Source organism: Phlebotomus papatasi, chromosome 1 (assembly GCF_024763615.1).
Source record: "Phlebotomus papatasi isolate M1 chromosome 1, Ppap_2.1, whole genome shotgun sequence".
In the NCBI taxonomy this organism is placed as follows: domain Eukaryota; kingdom Metazoa; phylum Arthropoda; class Insecta; order Diptera; family Psychodidae; genus Phlebotomus; species Phlebotomus papatasi.
In genome coordinates, this window is record NC_077222.1 from 41,692,792 (window position 1) to 41,707,411 (window position 14,620).

General features: G+C 32.8%; 1 protein-coding gene across 10 annotated transcripts in view; it reads right to left on the reverse strand.

Annotated features, from left to right (window-relative positions):
* Positions 1 to 14,620, reverse strand: part of LOC129799754 (collagen alpha chain CG42342) — a 143,225-nt gene that overhangs the window by 43,978 nt on the left and 84,627 nt on the right. For 5 of the 10 annotated variants that reach the window (XM_055843948.1, XM_055843942.1, XM_055843946.1 and 2 more), the window contains exons 2-7: positions 10,256 to 10,326; positions 9,999 to 10,034; positions 9,087 to 9,113; positions 7,729 to 7,764; positions 1,498 to 1,569; positions 842 to 916 (exon numbers count right to left, since the gene is read on the reverse strand). In XM_055843948.1, the coding sequence (XP_055699923.1) occupies positions 842 to 916; positions 1,498 to 1,569; positions 7,729 to 7,764; positions 9,087 to 9,113; positions 9,999 to 10,034; positions 10,256 to 10,326 (317 nt within the window). The remainder of the gene's footprint in view (positions 1 to 841; positions 917 to 1,497; positions 1,570 to 7,728; positions 7,765 to 9,086; positions 9,114 to 9,998; positions 10,035 to 10,255; positions 10,327 to 14,620) is intronic. The other 5 variants (XM_055843949.1, XM_055843944.1, XM_055843941.1 and 2 more) reach the window with 3 other exon arrangements.

The following is a 14,620-nucleotide window of genomic DNA, read 5'->3' on the forward strand; positions in this document are numbered from 1 at the left end:
TTGTCAAGTATGAACATAAATTTCTCTATTGTGTAGATGCCATAATACGGGCTTCAGACCTAAGGCTTAGCCATTTGACTTATTTTCTTTAATTTCTTTTCAATCAAGATTTTTTGGAAAATTATCACTTAAGATTGGAGAATATGGGCAAGCGATCCATTAAATTTTCAAAAACCGATAAACTTGGTTACTATTTTGAATTTCGAGATCATTTAACTGGGCTAAACCTTAGATCTTAGTCGGCCTAAGACCTTAGCCGGCATAACACGCTAGTGGCTAAGAAATTTCTTAATTCTTAATTCTCACTGACGTAGTTCGAAATGTGTGTGATGGCAACATAACTTGATACTAGAAATTGACACATTTTTCAAAGCTAAAGTCAGGTCCTTAGTTTTATAAGTGTGATTCATTCATAATAACATAAATTTCGTAATAACATTTCCCAAGTTTTAATGAACTGTATTCAAGGTGTTTTAAATTTTACTTAATTTAAATATTGCATAATAAAAAACGTACATAAAATAATATTTATTCCGCTGTTCAGGAAACACAAGTCCAATCGAATATATGTTTTTTTAATATATAAAAAAGTTGTATTGCCAATTAAAATTATACCATTATTTTAAATTTGATACTGATGTTTACCACCTCTACAAAAAAAATAAATAAATAAAAACAAGCGAAACTTATTAAAAAAAACAGTGCTAGTATTCACAATAAATTAATTCTACTTTTACAAACACCAAAGAATTATGGGTGAAAATACTCAAACACTACGTGAAGATTAAAAAAGAACAATACGCAAAAAAAACCATCATAGAATTCTACTGGGAGAAAATACCTTAACGGCAACAATCTCAGCATAACCAAGGGAACCACCTCGAAGTGTCGTTACGGACCGTTTCAAGTTTAATCCCTGTGGATGGACAAGTAATTTTAATGCATGTTCCACTTGCATCAATTTGATGTGCAGCGAAGTGGTTAACTCTGCAACAATCATCCCTTGCCCACAATTTAGAAGCACCGTAGGGCATGAGGATGGTAAATTTGCTTTTATGACAGTCCTAATAGAGTTGATGTGCTATATATGGTTAAAATGGTTTGATATAACCGAAAATTGAACAAAGTTATTGCTGTGCGATGTATATTCATTTGAGGTTTAATTAGGTGATCTCGACTGTCAGAATTTGATATCACATCATTAATGTACAGCAATTTACACAGACGATTGATTGCAAGATTATTACGCACATTAAATTGATCCAAATCCATGTTTCGTATGAACATTATGTAAATTTCATGTGAGAAAAGCAAGTACATGTTCCTGTTTTAATTAACTTATGGAGTACTATCTGACTGATATCTATTCGGATTGCTGATGAAATGGGTCATTATAGTTTGCTGAATTATACTATCATAATTGTCATAAAACTTCATCATCATTATCGATAATATTTATGTGTCTGCTTAGGTTGTTTATAGCCATCAGATATTTACCTTTACAGCCTGAAATACATCAATTCCTGGATTTCCGAGATCACCCTTCTGCCCCTTGTCTCCGGGTCTACCCTGAAAAAGTCGAACAGATGTATTAATTATTAGGAAACACAATAATTTTAAATAGTGCCATCACAAATCATATAGTACATTTTAGAAATATTGATTTTCTGAAATTTTGCAAAATGCAAAGTTTAGGAATAAGAACCTATTTCCTTTATATCCATTTCACAAGTTTCCTCTTATCACACAAATGCAAATGTGAAAGTTTCTTAAAGCCACCACAAAGATATAACAAAACTTTCTGTATTAAAAGAAAAAAAATCCCACAGAGTCGTAAATCGCCTTTACTGTGATTTATTCCTGATACTGTTCAACCGAATTATCAAAGCATTTCACTTTGAAATCCGTTTCTAGAATTCGATGTGAAGGTAAAACTTGCTAAATCGGGTCACAAGTGAATAAAGTTTCTAAAACAAGAAAAAGAGCAAACACTGAACATGCACTGTTTGCATGATAAAGGAGAGAGTCAGGTGAAAATAATGGGTAAATTCTTTAATAATATCCGAGAGATTCATGAAACATAGAATTTTCAGCGAGTTAATACGGGGCAGGGGTGCAGGGAAATACAAAACTCATCCCTACCGGAAGTTACAATGGAAGGGATAAGAAGTAAGCATATTATTATAAATTCTCAGAGAAATTACTAAAAGAACAAAAGACCATATGCATGATCTTTCTGTTACTTGAAATGCGACAATGGAATATATATTTCGGGATGAACAATTTCACCAACAAGCATTTATACAATTATGTAAATCGTGTGAACAAACTTGCATCCATATAACATGTTGCACATTAGACTTTTGTGAGAGCAACAGCCAGCCCCAAATTTTACCAGTTTCTGGCTGGCCACATTTTCGCCTCCATTCCACTTTTCGCCGTTGCCCTTTTAAACCCAATGTGTCGCAGCGTATTTTCCTGTTACACCATTTTCAGACTTTCTCGCATATGAACTATTTTTGCCACCCTCTCTCATATTCAGCAATGTGTAAGGGATTAAGGTTACTCAAAACTTCACCAATTCAGTTAAATTTCCAGCAAAAAATATAAGTGTTGAGGTTTAAAAAAAAAAAACAAAAAAACCAAGTGTATAAGATTACATGGAATTTACATGCAGAACTTTTGATCATATATCCCAAAAGTTGGTTTTGAAACATTCATCTGTAGAAAAATTCTGTAGCATTCTGTACTAAATGCCATATGACAAATTTCGTTTGATATTTAGAGAAATACGCTCTTTAGAGCTTTTTTTTAACCTTTGACTATGAAAAGCCGTTATTTTATTAGGAATAATTCAACGGTTTTTTCGTATATGTATGAAATCTCCGATTTAGGTAATTTCTAAAATATCGCACGACGCGTTTTCGAGGAATCCCAAAAAAGATTAGTTTTGAGCGGAAGGGGAGGGTGAGGGGAAAATTATGGGTATGTTAACGATCCTTAGGTCGACTTAGGGGGGGGGCGGTTACCCGAAGGTCCCAAGTCGCTACCTCTAACCGTTTAGCCGCTAGACTGGCGACAATCGGACGATCAGACTTACAGATAGACAAACAGCCTAATATCAATTCTCAGAAGTCGTCTGAAAAGCCAAGAGTTGTTGAAAAAAGGTCAGTAGAAATTTTACGGTGGTGCTAGATTGAAGGAATTACAAATATTGCCCTTTCTGAAAACTATATGGACATAAATAAATTACTCTATTAGTGGCTCTAGTGTTTAGAGGCTATTACAGAATTATCATAAAATCAAAATATCTTTTATTTAGTTTCGGGAAACGATCTTCGAATTTTCCCAAATGTGCGATTACGGACTAATAAAACTTAAATATTTGACATTTACAAACTCAAAAATTCGCATCTTTTGATATTCTGTTTGGCCCCAATGGACAAACAACTCCGACTCAAAAATGACTGGATTTTCTTGTATAAGAAATGGTCAAAAAATTACTCCTAATTGGAATCTTAAAAATTAGTCGTATTCGCGTCGAATTTTAGTCAGAGCATTACTCAAAATTGAGTTAGTAATACATTAGTTATTTTACGGGCTTAAAATTTACTCTAACATAAAGTAATAAAAGCGACTCCAAGGGATGATCCTTTTCCTTACGAAAAAATGACGCGCATTCCGTGCACTTGCCATCCTTCTCTACCGCATATGTGCGAAATCGACGTACGTACTCTCAATGAAAAAGTCAAATGCACTCCATAATTTTGTACTATACTATCACCTTAGACACCGTTTTCTCATTAATTCTTCACATATTTCATTGTTTTTTGCTACTTTTTATGGAATTTTGGTAATTTTTTTCCAATTTCATTACTCACATTTGCGAATACTTTTCTCATTCGACTATTGCTGAATGAGCCGCCCGATATGTCGAAAATATTCCAGTTGGATAGCAACAATACACAAAAATCTTTTAAAATTTTCACTAAATAATAGGATTTTTAGACACAAGATTTTTTATCACACAATACTCCTGAGACAGGATACCTGATACCTGAATAACGAAATTTAATTTCCCATAAAAATTGTCCGGGTATTTATAAACCTAAACACTGCCTATTTTTTGCTTAATTTTTGTCGGCACAATCTTTTTCTAAATCACAACACATTTCTCTACTGGAGGAGCTTTTCCTCCTAATGTTACACTATAATATTATTGAGAAAACACGCGAAATTGCCAACTACTTTGCGAATTCACAACACTGAGTAATTCTATTTGGCATTTGACAAGTGAAATTTCCCCTCAGACATACCCAGAGACGGGAAGATTATTTATAGGGACACTGGAAGTTACTGGAAGAGCCCATTTTGGCGCGTCATATTTTAGTCGTGGGCGAGTAATCTCAGAGTTATTACGACGCTAAGTGACTTTCGTAATAACCGTCATATTATTCCCTACTTTCCGTCATTCGACGCTCTGACGACCGTAACAGGACCCATTCTTGGATCCAGAATACATACATCCAACAGTAATCTTCCTCAAAATTTCCATTTGGGAGACGAAACTGATATACGACAAAATTGGATGTTTGGCTGCCACTGCTCCTAGTCATCAAAAACTAATCTCATCTATTGGATTTCTGCATGCTAATCCTTACTAAAACATCCAGAAGAATCCACATATAAAATTGAAAGGTTAAAGGTATTGGAAAATAGGTTTTGCAAAATATCGTGAGCAAGGACTGATTGTAATGAAGAAGTGCAAATAGTACTCAAGTCGTAGGACTGAAGATCAGTAAGGTTTTGTTGAATGTTTGGTGGGACTGGAAGGGCCAAGTTTGTGCTTCTTCTACCGGAGCAAACATTGAATAATGAATGGTACAACGAACAAGTAGACCGTAAAATAAAGACTAGACCGTAGCCATCGACAATTTTGGTGGCTATTCAGAAGTTTGAGAAACTGGGTTGAAATGTTTAAATACACTCGCGTCGTTTAGCTACAATTACTGCCTTGGTCATGTTAAATTCATCATGTGAAAACACTGTGAAATCTAAGGTGAAATCCATTTGTATTGTATTGTATTGTATTTATTTTTCATTACCATTAATAACTTACAATAACTCATGTTAACCCCACCGTACCTTGCGGCCATCGCCGTCTTAGCGTTGGTGACCAACCTCCAGGGTAAAACGATGGAAAACCCCTTCATAGGTTGTATGGTCAGGTTTAGACTTTTACAATTTTTTTAAGTGGTGAGTCTGTCCATGAGTGCCTTAATGGTAAGAAATGGGCCTAGCCATAAAAGCTGTTTGGCCACTATACACAACAAATTGTTGTAATTAAAATTAAGAAAAATAAAAAAAACATGAATTAGACAAACAATTAATGACATCAGACAGTGAGTCATAAAAAAAAAGAAAAAATAAATATACAAAATTTAAAGAAATTAAAAACAATGCAGAGCATCAGAAAGTGGTTCCGGATCACAAGCGCAAAGCCGAATCCCAAGCAGTTTAATCTTGGTGAAATCCATTTGCCCCAGTTTGTTACTAAAAAAGCGATTTAACTAGAGAAACTGTTTTCCAAATGTTGAAAAATTTCGTCAATTTTGACATATATAATACATATTAACATTTGTGAATTGAAAAAGTGCAAACAGAGTAATTAATTAAAAATAATCAAATAAAATTATGGATTTAGTTAGGGTGAAGCGGTTCAGAGTTTTAACTGCTTGAACTCCAAGAGAGAGCAGTTTTAACAATCGTTTTTTTTTTAACTTCTCTCCATCCTGGCTGTCAATTGGTAAGAAATATTGATTTCCGGTTTTCGGTGACCTCCCCCCCACAAGTCAACATTCTCTATCGAACTAACTTACCCAAATTACCCCAGACCCCTTTTATCCCCTCCAAAAACATGTTTTTTTAACTTTGCAAAAAATTGACCCTTGCGATTTCATTCATTTTTGCATGTTTTGGAGGTAGTCTAGCTAAGCATTTCATCCTTCGACACCTATCACAGGAAAATCGCCATCTTGAATTAGACAAGGTCAAAGGTCAACCAGCCTGCAGAGCCTAATTTTCAACGAATTTGGACTTTTTTGAAAGAACTTTTAATTCTAAATCCGACTGCATCGGTCATAATCGGTGATGGATCGGAAAAGTAACGGTTATAGCGTTATTTTTAAAATATTGTTTTTCGCACTTTTTCAGTCTTTTAATCCATATAAAATTTAAACGGTAAGAGATATCATCTTCCGGTCTGCGATGACCCCTTCTCAAATGACCTTATCTCTAACTTAGCCTCTTTAGTTTTCCCCCCTCCCCTTTCGTGCGTTCCCTAACCCCCAAAAATAGGTCAAAAATAAGGTTTTTCGAATTTTGCAAAAAATTGGCCCAGGCGATTTCGTTCATTTTTGGAAATGTTTTGGAGGTAGTCCAGCTGAACATTTCGTCCTTAGACACCGATCACCGAAAAAATCGCCATCTTGAATTATTCAAGGTCAAAAGCCTAATTTTCATACGATTTGGTCATTAAATTTATTAAAAGATTAATGATTTTTTTGAAACCCTCTTCTTGAACAATTTTTCAACTTCAAGATGGTTTTGTGGTGATTTATAGACAAATTAAATTCGATAATAATTTTATATACACCAGAAAAACTTGCGAGAAGGTAATATAAGGCATAGCTCTTTCTCAGGAGTTCGAGCAGCTCGCAAAGCCTCGGACACTTTGCCACCTCTTTCTTGAATAAACGAATGAAAATTTACTGAAAAAAATATGCACTCCAGCAGAGTGGTACTTAACTATTTCACAAAGTTTTTCTTCACAGAATTACTTTACAAAACAAATTTAATTTTTTATTTACCGGAAATATTTTGCTATTTATTGATACTGGTTATATATTTTTCTATTTAATTATTTTAGATTTTAGGGAGTCCTTCGTGCAATTGGTAAGATTGTTCGGCTCTTGGGCGGTGTAACCCCTGACTCGACTGTCACACTTGTGAGTTCGAGTCCCGCCTGGTGCAAATGATTGAAGTGTCTGAAGGGACATATATCTCAATGTGAATAAAAATTTCTAAATTGAAAATAATGTATAATATGGCAAAAAGAGCAGGGTAATATATCAAAATAAATAAATATACAAATTTTAGACTTTTTGAATTTAAAGATTTGAGAAAAATCGTAAATCTTCTGTCCATAAGCAAATCTTAAGAGAAAACGGCGAGATTAATTGGCCCTAATTCGATACTTGAATTGTATTAATAACATATTTTTATAATTTTTAATTGTTATAGTTTATAGTATTAAAAATAAATAATTTAATAAGAAAATTTAGAACAGACAATATTTTTTTGGAAACTTGTAAAAAGTTATGACATATAAATTATTTTTCCCCCATTAAATATACATTTACTAGGGGGAAGCGCGCTACCTTCGCACACTACAAGCTTCGGATAATTCAGTTTTTTCTCTATGTTCCTTATGGATTTCGCCCATAGATTTTTTCAGAAAATTTGAGGCATTGGACTATCTATTGAAATATAATATTATAATGGGCCACATTCATTTATAACACATTGAAAAAAATGATTTGTGCGAAACATAAATCGTGCGAAAGTAGCGCGCTTCCCCCTAATCAATATTTCTCAAATGAGTGGGAGCACTAACTAAATATTAAAGTTGTCAGTCAGGGGATAAATGATTGAAAATTTAATATTTACCGGCTCTCCTTTTGGTCCATCCAAACCTATTGGCCCCTGAAAACAGATAAAATGTGAATATCATTAAAAATCTTGGGAGAAAAAATATAATTTTATTCTCTATAGAGCTACAGAGGGGTGTGAGTAATAAAAGGTATGATTAAGAAACATTCCAAAGGGAAAATTGTTTTTCTTTTTTACATTGAAAAAGATAGAGCGAAAAAGTGTGAGTGTGAAAAATGAAGATCGCCTCGGGGATTAAAAGCAATAATGGATAAAAACATTGAAGATGCATAAGTTAATCTAGAAAATGGTCTGATAGGAAGTTTTTAATCGAAAATTAATAATACAATTTTCTCCTATCCCACAAAATTGTCTTACTGAAGAACAGATGGTGGTTGAGTGGAATTTTCTCTGGAGAAATGATAATAAGATTCTTATCGCCTTGAGCAAGAGGACAAAGAAAAAAAGGATACAATGGGAAAATCATTGGGTTCGGTGATCCACGAGAAAGTGCTTTCAGAAATCAATCGGATTAATTGTGCTTCTTCGGAGGGGGCTATACATTAAAATGCGGAAATTCAATTTGGCCAACCAAATAGCATTCTATAGTCTCCATCTCCACCCCAAAAATTATCAACACTTTCGAATATATACATAATCTTGAGCATTGGTAGAAGCGACAAGGAGACGATTGCCTATTAATTCAAATTAGCATGAAATAAATAATTCCATTTTGGGGATCGATGTTTCAACTTGATGAGAGACCATTTATCACTCGTGGAGGGTTTTGATGCGAGAATGTACCCGCAAATGAATCCAACCCACGAAAAGGGATATTGTGTGCTATGTGTGTATATTTCCATTTTCGAAAATAGAATTACACCATGCCTGGCAAAATGTGGAAGATGTTTCCGGGATGCCATAGTCTAGGGAGACACATCAATAAAGTTGTCGAGGGCGGGAAATGTTTCATGATTAGCCCCGATTTTCGCCAACGAAATTGGAAAATGATTTACAAATTCAATACAATCAAATGTCCCGGATATTCAATTCGGTTTATTGAATTTTTCCTTTCAATTTCCCTTTTACCCAACACTGAGGTTTTTTTTCCAATGACGCTTCCTTGTGCGCCTCCAGACTTTCAAGCCCCAGTTGATTGTCTCATGCCTCATCCTCTTCCCATCCCAAATTATCACATTCAATCGTTCAATCTTCATTTTCCAACAAAATACACAACATCCCCGATGGTTGTAACCTCTTAAAAGTAATGAAACGGTCATTTATTTTAGTAACACCACAACCATAAAATGTTAGTAAATTTACAGAACAATCTACAGAACTGATTTTAAACCAATTCCACTGGGTTGTGGTCTTACCATTATTCCCTTTTGGCCTCTATCTCCCTTCATTTGATAATCAGTATTTTTTTTGGTACGGTTTTGTGATTGGAATTTAATGGATGTGCGTGATTTTTGTGGAGGGTGACAAATGAAAAGACAAGAAAAATAAAATGAAATAAGTGATTGGAAAATGAATAAAAGAAAATCAGAAATATAATATAAGGAGAATTCTCACGGTCAATATTTTGATCATACCTTATTGGTTCATTTGAAATTACTTAACAATATAACTTTGAATATTGCAGTATCTAAGAAGTAGAGTTTGTATGGTTTTTATCATTTTTATAGTGTTTTAAAAATACGTAAAAACGCTGATTAAAGGATAATTTAACAATTTTTTTTAAGATGGTCATCCTTAAAGAGATTTACCGGTATGTTAGAGACTGTGGAAAGTGCGTCATATAGTTCTCTAAGATCTTCTTTATTTAGGAATATTTAGAATTTTAGAATGGATTTGATCCATGATTCTTTTGGGAAACTTGAGGAAATGGCTATAGCTATTCAAATAGTGTATTATAACGAGTAAAATTCATCAAAAACATATTGAAAAAAAATTGTTTGAAGCTAGAGTCTCCTAAGGTAGCGAGCTTCCCCTTATTTAAGATTTATAATTATTAAATTTTATCACTTCACTGTTTTCTATACAACACGCAACATCGGTGCTGCATAATTCACTATCTTTAATTATATCAATAACATTCTTTTTCTATTTTCCTAATATATTTTATTATATACTTTAATATTGTTGCTTAATATTTTGAAATGCAAATTTCAATAAATCGTCGTGAGAATTCCCCTTTCAATTCAATATATACTAAGAAAATGCTTTTCACAAGTAAGAAGTTTTGAAATAAGGAAAAAACTTATTTTAACAAAAGAAAAATATACCGGAAAGCCATTTTTTCCCGGTGGACCTGCTGGACCCTGAAACATAAATTAAAATTATCACAAATCAGGTACTATATTTAATGCAATAAATCAAACAAAAAAATAATTAGGAAAATTTTGGTGATGCCAAACAAGATACATATATTGCAATTGTTTTTCCTTGTCCCATTTTAAAACATATTTTTTGGTGTTTGTTGCTTTGGTAAAATTTATGGAACAAATATATTCAATTAAAATTATTTTTGTGCAATACTCACAGCTGGTCCCATTTCACCCGGATCACCCTTCTTTCCCTTCTTTCCGCGCTTCCCAGGTGGACCAGGAGGACCTGCAAAATAATAATAATGATGAAAATTGGGTATATATTAAATTTTTTACATACTCATTGCTCATTAATTAAACGTGTAAAAATTACTGATTGAGAAAAATATCACTGATAAATTTTTATCAACATAATTGTACAACTTTATTGACTGCTTTTTTTTTAATGCAGTTTGTTTTTAATATAATTATATTTGTCTGAATCTGCTTGGCTTTTATGCGGTATCCAATTTTGCCTTGTATTTTTTTTTGTTTCAAATGAAGCGTATATTTGTGGAACAATTGAGAGTGTGGGAAATTAAATTTAATGTTAATATATGTACCAAATGTTAGACCTTGTAGATGGTATTTATTGGGGATGAATGTTTTGTGGAATGAGAGAAGATTTGTGCTTTGTATATGTATAATCTGTATAATATACAATTGTAGGTTAGTGGCAACGTCTGTTCTCTATGACGCCTTTTTTCATGTTCTGTTCTTTTAATTTATTTTTGCACAAACACTCCGTAGAACGGAATTTAGGGTGGATTTTCTGAGAATGGTGGGTGATTGCAATAAAAAGAAGGATATATACCCCCCCAAAAATGTCCCCGAACATTCGACACAGCAATAAATTTAACACAACGGTGGCAGAAAAAGAGTGAAATTTATTGGGAAATTGATCAGTTAATGTATTACGTGCCCTTCCCGCAGCAATATTAGCTTGAAAAATACAGAGGGTATCCGGAAAAGAGTGGTCGTCTATCCAACAATTGTATGCATTGGTCCTTCGAGCTGGATAACACTGCGAGAAAAACCATTTTTCTCCCGTTGGTTTGTATTTTGACATGGTTGGAAAATGATAGGAGTGTCGTAATCGTAAATCTATCCTCACAGCCAAACCATTCCCCAAACAACTTATGCATACAAAATTATATTCGCGAAAACGATTAATGGTTTGGCACTCAGCCACTTTATATCCCATGTTGATGGTATAATATAAATGATGAGAGTGAGTGCTATTTTGGGACTCTTTTTCCATCCCAAAGACTATTCTGTACTCCTTTGTCTTTGTACGCCTGGATCTGCGGATGACAACGATTTGGGATGTTGTAGTACAATATCACATCATTTCTACAGTTGAAACATGCAAATTGCCCCAGACAGTCTTCATTGGAATCATCATAAATGCAGAGTGTGATCCTCTTCAAGGAGTGTGAAAAATAAAATAGGAAGGGTAAAAAGTAGAATAAATACCATGCTGAGACATCTTGTTCTTCTAAAGTGTTCTTGTTCTGCGAAAGGCGAAAGATGGGGATTTAGTGTGAAACAAATCATCTCTATTAATAAACGCTACAAGATAGAATATTTCTGCATACAAGAGAACTTTATCACACTCTGCATCGATATGGAAGAGAAAGTTGAAAGTGCATTCAGGGAAAATTGTATATTTTTTAATATTACCTATAATAATATCTTACTTACAATAAATCATTTTTTATTATCTTATACAGTATAGTATCTTTCATCCATAAATAATCATATATCAACATATTTGCCAATGAAAAGATTGTTAGTGAGTTTCAGATTTTTATAGGACATTTTTTTAGAAGATTTATGAAATTTCTAATCAGCAGATCCCTAATTAATTAACCATATTACAAAGAGTACTTTCTTCTATCTCAAAGAAGAACGTATATACTTTTTGAGATAGTTTATGAAAGGTCATTTTCTGAAAATTTTCTAAAAATCAGCTGGAAATTGATACGCATGGAACAATTTGCGTTATTTCTGGAATTTCCAGGGTCTCGTTAATAAAAAATAAATATTCAGTTCGAATCTTTTTGATAAGTCCAATCCTTCACAACTTCGTTGCAAAGGATTTAAGCTGAGAGACGGCTTAATTCGTAAGTGTGCCCAGCACACAACTTTGTAAAGGGACTTCTTAACTGGGGATGCTGTAATAATATACTGGTGACATGGTGATCGTGTCATTTGGGTGTAAAGTATAATGTCAAGTCCAACATTTTAGAAAGAGAGGGTTCTCTACAACATTTTGTGGAGGTCCTCTGTCTTGAAAATCTCAAGTGAAGTTTTGAGGGATCAGTTCGCTGTTAGTAACCGATCAACATCAAATTTGGAAAAATTGTTAATAATGTAGGAAATCTGAAGTCTTAGCTTCAGGTCCTTCACTAGCGAAAAGTCATTTTCTGCTGGAATTATAAAGGAACATTTTAAAAACTGTTGTTAGTATTTTTACAAGTTATTCCTAAACTTTCACGTGTGGTGTTACTCTTTAGAAATTTTAAAAGATTTTTTTGTAATTGGTAAAAGCAGTAATTGGAGGTACCTCCATGATGCTGAGTCGTTGACCAAAAGAATATTCGGGTTCTTGTAAGAAACTAAAAAATAATTTTGAGCCACGAGGTTGATACAAAAGGTGTTCTAGGTAGCATATCCCCGATTTTAAACGATCTTATATTTTTCTGAATGCCGAAACAACGTCCTGTCTTATTAAAAAATTGAAAATTATTTATCGGTTTAAATTTTTTAATTATTCGCTATGATTTGTCCGGGATTTAAGGACTTTTTAATTACACTTGAACTATGTCAGTTATCCCTAATCGCTTGAAAAATACGCTTTTACATTTGACTTTAAAATAAACTTTTGCTTAGACAACTTACATACATATCAAATTCGAAAACCTAAAAAAAAACATCGTGTAATACGATATGCAAATCTCTAAGTCGTCTTATAAGTGGTTCAAAGAACACCTCAACCGGCTATTTTAAACTGTTTGGCCTTTTTTACAAATGTATGGAAAAATATATTTCTGGACTTCAAATAACAAATTATAAAAAATACATTCTTTGACAAATGAAGAGTGTTAAAAATTTGGAACTTCTATATTTGTTGCTCTTGTTTAGTGGAATTTTAAATTTCTTTAATTTCAACTTTATAATTCTAAAATTCTCCAAACACAGTAAAATTTTATTCTTTGGACCGTATACCATTTTTAAATGATACAGTCTAAAACTGTATCATAGGAAGATTCAATAAATGCAATGTTAATTCCAATGACACAGTAAAGATTATGAATTAACACATTTACACAGTGTTTATAATTTAAATAAAGGATAAAGTATAAGAAGTAGTTTGCTCGATTTATAGGGTAACGTGTGATATTTCTGGACAAGGTGCTTTTCGGGACATAATATAGGTGTTTTGTAACACATCAAAAATCTTATATATATTTGTTTTCTTATTATTTTTAAGTTTTATGACCAGCGCACAATAACTTTTGTTTGTAAACATATTTTCAAAATTTCCCATGAGAATGAGCGAGATGACTAGATGTAGATCTCATTCACTCTCATTGAAATGTCAAAAACATGTTTACTAAAGGAAAGTTATTGTGCGTTGGCCATTATATGAAATATTAAGCTCTTTACGTATCAGATAAACATAAAACTTCTGAAATTTTATTTAATTTAGAGCGTGAAATACGCGTGAATTGAGAGTATCATATTCCACTTTTTACAAAAACCTTCAGTGTGGTCAATTTTGCAGATGTCAACACAAACAGTGCTTAGTTTTTTTTCGATTTAAGTCACTTTACAAGTAAAATTTAAACAAAATTTTTATGAAAGAGTGAAGTTTAGACTTCCTACTTAAAGGTAAATAATCAGGCTCGGTGAAATTTATTTGCGTAATAGCGACTTTTGTCTGTCCCGAAATACCCAATTCTCCCGAAATATACAACTCTTCTTTATATTTTTTGCTATTTTGTATAAAGTGATGTATTTTTCCAAAATTTTTCGATAAAAATCTTATTCTGGATATCATAAGGAACATAAATCTATTTATATCAATAATGAAAAAAATAATTTGAGAAGTCGTTAAGCTGTTTGAAACTTTAAAGCGCTAAAAAGTGTCCCGAAATACCACACGTTACCCTACTAATTGTCCAAATATTTTTAGAAATGTAAATAGAAATTGTTATAAATATAAAAAAGACAATAAAGACGAATATAAAACAATTTAACAGCCATCTTAACAAAAAACTTTATAACGACCGATGTCTTAAATTTGTCAAATATTTTATATCAGATAATTACCTCGGTTGATCGCCAAGAAAATTTATATCGTTGAAGCAATTTAAATTGTTCTTTGAGAAATTGTGTCAACATTATTTTAAAAGGTGTTAATTTAAGACACAACCGGATTACAATATTGGTAATCTCTTCTGCTGAGTGTATGTTTTGAGTGATGCAACAAAATGTATCAAAGAAGAACAACACAACTTAGTACAAGAACTTTT